Source organism: Thamnophis elegans, chromosome 11 (assembly GCF_009769535.1).
Source record: "Thamnophis elegans isolate rThaEle1 chromosome 11, rThaEle1.pri, whole genome shotgun sequence".
Lineage (NCBI taxonomy): Eukaryota > Metazoa > Chordata > Lepidosauria > Squamata > Colubridae > Thamnophis > Thamnophis elegans.
This window is the reverse complement of record NC_045551.1, coordinates 12,391,324-12,397,323: the sequence shown is the minus strand read 5'-3', so window position 1 is coordinate 12,397,323 and position 6,000 is coordinate 12,391,324. Positions and strand designations below refer to the sequence as shown.

General features: G+C 44.8%; 1 protein-coding gene across 1 annotated transcript in view; it reads left to right on the top strand.

Moving 5' to 3' along the window:
- Positions 1 to 322: 322 nt before the first annotated feature.
- LOC116514961 (olfactomedin-like protein 2B) overlaps positions 323 to 6,000 on the top strand; it is a 52,676-nt gene continuing 46,998 nt past the window's right edge. The window contains exons 1-2 of the mRNA XM_032226808.1: positions 323 to 665; positions 5,118 to 5,381. Of these exons, the coding sequence (XP_032082699.1) occupies positions 519 to 665; positions 5,118 to 5,381 (411 nt within the window). The 5' untranslated portion in view covers positions 323 to 518. The remainder of the gene's footprint in view (positions 666 to 5,117; positions 5,382 to 6,000) is intronic.

Here is a 6,000-nt window from a genome sequence, read left to right as displayed (position 1 = left end):
TCCAGACATCTTCAAGTAGCCAAGGTTGAGAAACACTGCCCTAGAGGATTGTCCATGCACATATCCACACATTCCCTGCCTAGGGATGTAGACTAGTTGAACTTTCCAGCCCCTTCAACCTGTCCTCGGCTTTGCGACCCAAGCATCCGATTCTCCGCGGTTTGGCCAGCAGATTCCAACTCTTTTGAGACCAGCCATCGGGTTGGGGCTCGGGAGTGCAACCCCCCCCCCCTCTTCCCGAGGACGAGGAGCCTACTGTTCTCGCCCTCTTCTCCCCCGCAGCAGCTCCTCCGGCGGACAGTCGGGAGGACACAGCAGCCGCAAAGAAGGAGAAGCGGGGGCAAGGGGGAGACTCCTCCTTCTGGCCCGCCTCGCCGGGTAGCAACGCCGCCCGATTCAGCCCACCTCCCCCCCGGCGCTCCCCGTCCAGTTGGCTTCCCAACCGGGCAGAGGAGAAAAGCTTAGACCGCGGCCGCTCCATGCCCGGCTGCCCCCCCAGCGGCGCTCGCTAGCCGTCCATGCCGCGGCCCGGGATGCTGCTGTGGTGCTGCGCCGCGGCGCTGCTGGCGGCGTGGTGGGGCGCCGCCGACGCCAGCCCGAGCTCGCTTCCCACCGGCGCCCCGCTGGAGGATGAGGCGGAGAACCAGGAGAACATCCTCTCGCAGGTAAGGGGGGTCCGCCTGCCGCGAAGCAACCCAGCCGTCGGTGCCTTGGAAGGGGGAGTGGGGGCCTCGAGGTGATCTTCCCAGCCGGAGCATCAGGAAAGATGGGGAGTGGAGCCCCCGAAGGGCTTTCTGACACTCTGCTCCTTTTTTCAAAAATTAAAAGTTTTCATGAGTTTTGCAATTATATACCTTTCCTCTCCCAACCTCTCAGAGCAAATACAGGGTATAAACCTTTAGCAACCATACACTAAAATAAACTAATTAACTTTCTTTCTTTCTTTCTTTCTTTCTTTCTTTCTTTCTTTCTTTCTTTCTTTCTTTCTTCCTTCCTTCCTTCCTTCCTTCCTTCCTTCCTTCCTTCCTTCATTTATTTATAAATTTTTATTTTAAACACATCAACCCATCAACAGAAACAGACACACGACTTAAAACAACATAGGAACAAGAAGTTCCATCGTTTATCATACATATCGGTTTCTTTGCAGTTAGTGTTTTCCCTTCTATGCATTTCTATCTTGCGTTCACGGTCTCCTTATTCGTTATCCATTTGTATGTACAATTCTATATTTTTAAAGTCACAACCCCTGGTATGCCCAAATATTTATTTATTTATATTTATATAGTTATATTTATAAATATTTATTTATCAGCATAAATATAACAATTCTATATTTATTTATACTTAGCTATTTACAACCAAATATTGTTGACCTATATTGTGCTTTATATCCTTACTGTCATTTATTCTCTTACATACAATTCTAGGTATACATTCACATAGTTATTCTTTTTCTTTGCCATTCTTATACTGTTGTTATTCCATTTAAAAGGTTATAAGGTACAGTTTGGATTGCTTTGTTTACCATCCCTAGCGCCTGTTGTAACACCACTTTCTTTTCTCTTTCTTTTCTTTTCTCCTTCCCTTCCTTCTCTACTTCCTTCCTTCCTCCTCTCCTTCCCCTTCTTCCTTCCCTTACCTCTCCCCTACTCCTACCCTCTGTCTTCTCCTTCCTACCCTCTCGCCTTCTCCCTTTCTCTCTTCCTCCCTCCTCTCCTTTTCTTTCTCTCCCTCCCACTCACCACTCCTTGCCTCTTCCCCTACCTCTCATCCACCTCTCACCTTATTTTCTCTTTCTTTTCTCCCTCCCTTCCTTCTCCACTTCCTTTCTTCCTCCTCTGCTTCCCCTTCTTTCTTCCCTTACCTCTCCCCTACTCCTACCCTCTCTCTTCTCCTTCCACTCTCCTTCTCTTTCTCTCCCTTCCTCCCTCCTCTCCTTCTCTTTCTCTCCCTTCCTCCCTCCTCTCCTTCTCTTTCTCTCCCTTCCACCCACCTCTCCTTACCTCTTTCTTTTTCCCTTACCTCTCCTCCACTCTTCCTCTTCCTTTCCTACTATCTCTCTCTAATTAACTTTAGCGTTGTCTCTGGCTTGTACTTCAACTCCCCTTTTGTAAAGCTAAGTTTAGATAAGTTGTTAACAGTCCTTGTTGGTTCATTCATAAGCTATCTGAAATTTCTTAGTCCCATATAAGTCCCATACAATCAATCCATCTTCTCCATTCCAGCTTGTATTTCTCATCTGAATAGTCCTTGAGACCCTCTGCTGTTGAAGTGCCCAGATTCATCCCTCGTCCTTCTCTGGTGGCACCAAAACAACAACAACAACACACACACACCCAAACTCCCCTTTTGTAAAGCTAAGTTTAGATAAGTTGTAACATTCCTTGTTAGTTCATTCATAAGCTATCTGAAGTTTCTTAGTCCCATATTTATTTTGAATACAATCAATCCATCTTCTCCATTCCAGCTTGTACTTCTCATCTCATTTCTCATACTGAGCCAAGGTGGCGCAGTGGTTAAATGCAGCACTGCAGGCTACTTCAGCTGACTGCAGTTCTGCAGTTCGGCTGTTCAAATCTCACCCGCTCAGGGTTGACTCAGCCTTCCGTCCTTCCGAGGTGGGTAAAATGAGGACCCGGATTGGTGTTGGGGGCAATATGCTGACTCTGTAAACCGCTTAGAGAGGGCTGAAAGCCCTATGAAGCGGTATATAAGTCTAACTGCTATTGCTATTGCTATCTGAATAGTCCTTGAGACACTCTGCTCTTGAAGTGCACAGATTCATCCCTCATCCTTCTCTGGTGGCACCAAAACAACAACAACAACCCCCCCCCCAAAAACCACACCCCACCATTAGAAATACCTCTGAACATGTACAAAAAGTCCTTCACAACTAATTAACTTGGTGTACATTTGCAATTGAGGGAGGGGAATCTATCCTAGAAGGGTTTTAGCAATAAGCTTGGATTGCATGGAGTAAAAGATGCCAGGGGAGGTTTATGCCAGAGCCAAGGTGGCGCAGTGGTTAGGGTGCAGTACTGCAGGCCACTTCAGCTGACTGTTATCTGCAGTTCAGCGGTTCTAATCTCACCGGCTCAAGGTTGACTCAGCCTTCCATCCTTCCGAGGTGGGTGAAATGAGGACCCAGACTGTGGGGGCGATATGCTGACTCTGTAAACCGCTTAGAGAGGGCTGAAAGCCCTATGAAGCGGTATATAAGTCTAACTGCTATTGCTATATAAGTCTAACTGCTATTATGCTGGCAATTTGACACAGCAGGGAGTGTGGCACAACTCGGGGATCCCAGTTAAGTCTTCAACATAAGTTTGATTTTATGGGATGATTTTTAGAAGCAGTGAAGAAACAGAGGAAGGAATCTACAGGTAGGATTCTAAATAAAGACAGTTTTGTTACTTGAAAGAATATTTGAACCTAGTAGGACTTGCTGAAGGTTTGCACCCAAAGGCTATGACTAAAATTGTTGGCAGGTTTACGTCTTGAATATCTTGCATTAAATCAACCCTTCTTAAGTTCATTTCAGGAAAGCTGGGTCCTTGCACTCAGTAATAATGTGCAAGGGTTTCCATTGTGTAGAATCAGCAAGCTTTGCATTATAGTGTTATACTCCACCTGTACAGAATTTGCTTCGTCCTCACCTGGTACCTGTTAGATCCAGGGGTGGTGATCAGTGCAGAAAAAGGACAGGCAGTTGTAGTTTTAGTGCATGGAGAAGCAAACAAATGGAAAAGGCGCATCTGCTAAAATCTCTCTCCTGTGTTCTTTGTGAACTATGAAATACACAGAAGCAGCATTTTGACTACTCCAGGTATCTGGGACAAAAGGCCTTGTGATGTAGAGCTCCAGTTTCTCCATTTAGTAGACCAGGTTTGGGATTATTACTTTGCTGCTCCTTTTTAAAAGCAACAAGCCCCTTCCCCCTCTGCCCGCAACATATTACTTATTTCCTAGTCAACTAATTGACAGAGCTAAGTATATTCATATAGAATTGTGCTGGGAGGGCAATGCTATCTGTCAATTCCTGACACTTAAGAGCCTGCAGCAACTTTCAGCTCCTCTTGATTTTCCTTTGTAGCTAAAGCCAGCTAAGAGAGAGAAGTGCTTCAAATGGCAACATTTGCACAGTCTGTGGTGGCTGGGCGTCCTCTTTGCCATGAGCAAAATCAGTTGCATGCATTTATATTGAAATACTTGTGCAACATCAATTGGGATTGTGTTGGGTTTGATGCTGAGCAAAAAGGCTTAAAACTGCCTTGGCACAATATCTGCCTGGATGATGGAAGCCAATATCCCTTGAAAAATATCTGCATGAACTGTGCAATCAGAAAAAAAAATATGTTTGACTACTTTTATTATCCAAAGTTGTATCTGATCCAGGCATATTCCCTTAAAGGAAATTCTTTGAATTGCACTGAATGTTTGTTGAAACCTTGTCTTGGCCAGGCAGGATGTGCCAGTCTGTTTCACAACTTTTGCCTTGTTCTTGAATCCAACAGAAAAAATGACTTATTTATGTAGGACTAGCATTACACATTGGAAACTCTAGCTTCCTATCAGATGTATCCTGATAGCTTTGGCTTTTAAAAAAGAAACATATCTTCTCCTTTTTTATCTTATTAAATAGACCTAAGTTAGGGTAGCCTGCCTTCCCAGCATGATTTCATGTACAGGATGCATGAAAATAAAGGAGAGATACAAAGATCTCACTTCAATGAAATTTGTACAGGAGAATTTCCCAACAGATTGTTCCCATTATATTTAAATGAGATCATTCTGGAGAATGTCTGCGTTGAGCACAGCAGCCTTTTAATTTCCCCAAACCCGAGAGAAACCAAAGTTGTTTGGGTTCAAGTTGACTAGTTTGGGGTTTGGCTTTTGGATTCTTTTAGGTGGTAGAAGAAAATTACTTTCTCAAATAACCAAGGAGCAACGAACATGAAGCGTCAGCAACATTTTAAGCCAGACAGCCATTTCTTCAATATCTCAGAATGTCTCAGTTTCTCCCAAACATTCGTCCAAAGCAAACCCACCGAGAATTCCAGGACAAATTGACTGGCTTCCCTTTCCATCCCCCTCCCCTTCCTTTCCTTGATTAGTTGCTAGGTGACTATGACAAGGTGAAGGCGGTGTCCCAAGGCTCAAACTGCCAGTGCAAGTGCGTGGTGAGACCCCTGGGCAGAGGAGCATGTCAGAGAATCAACGAAGGCTCTTTCAAAGCTGAGGATTTTTACATGGTGGAAACAATCACTTCTGGACCGGAATGCAAGTGCTCTTGTGTGGCTCCACCTTCTGCGCTCAATCCCTGCGAAGGGGACTTCAGGCTGAAGAAACTTCAAGAAGCAGACAACAAGGACTTCAAGGTATTTGGCTTTCCTGAGCTTTACTGTAGTTAAAATGTATTTTTATTATTTCAGTTGATGCCACACCTTTCTACCCAAGGGGCAGTCATGAGGGTTTTCCTCTCCCAAGTAATGGGAAAATTAAGACAGGTTTTAACAGGAGATTCACCTGGAGATTTGATGTTTCTTCGCAATACTTGCAGATGTACAAGGCTGAGATACAAGGGGACAGGTATGCTCAAACCTATGACCACAATTGAGCCCAACATTTCTGTTGTTAAGTGAGATGATTAAGTTAATTGCCCCGTTTTACTACCTTTCTTGCCACAGTTGTGAATCACTACAGTTATTAGGTTAGTAACATGGTTGTTAAATGAATCTTGACTTTGTTTGTCAGAAGGTTGCAAAGGGGGTTCCACCACTAAACCGCGCACGACTAAACCGCGTCGCTGACGTCATCAACAGGGCGACAACAGGGCGGAGACAGAAGCATGCTGTAAACCCTAAACCTAAAATTAACCCCTAAACCTAAACCTAACCTCCCTAAACCTAATCCTAAACCTAACCCTAAACCTAACCCTAAAGCTAACCCTTAACCTAACCCTAAACCTAATCCTAACCCTTAACCTAACCCTAAACC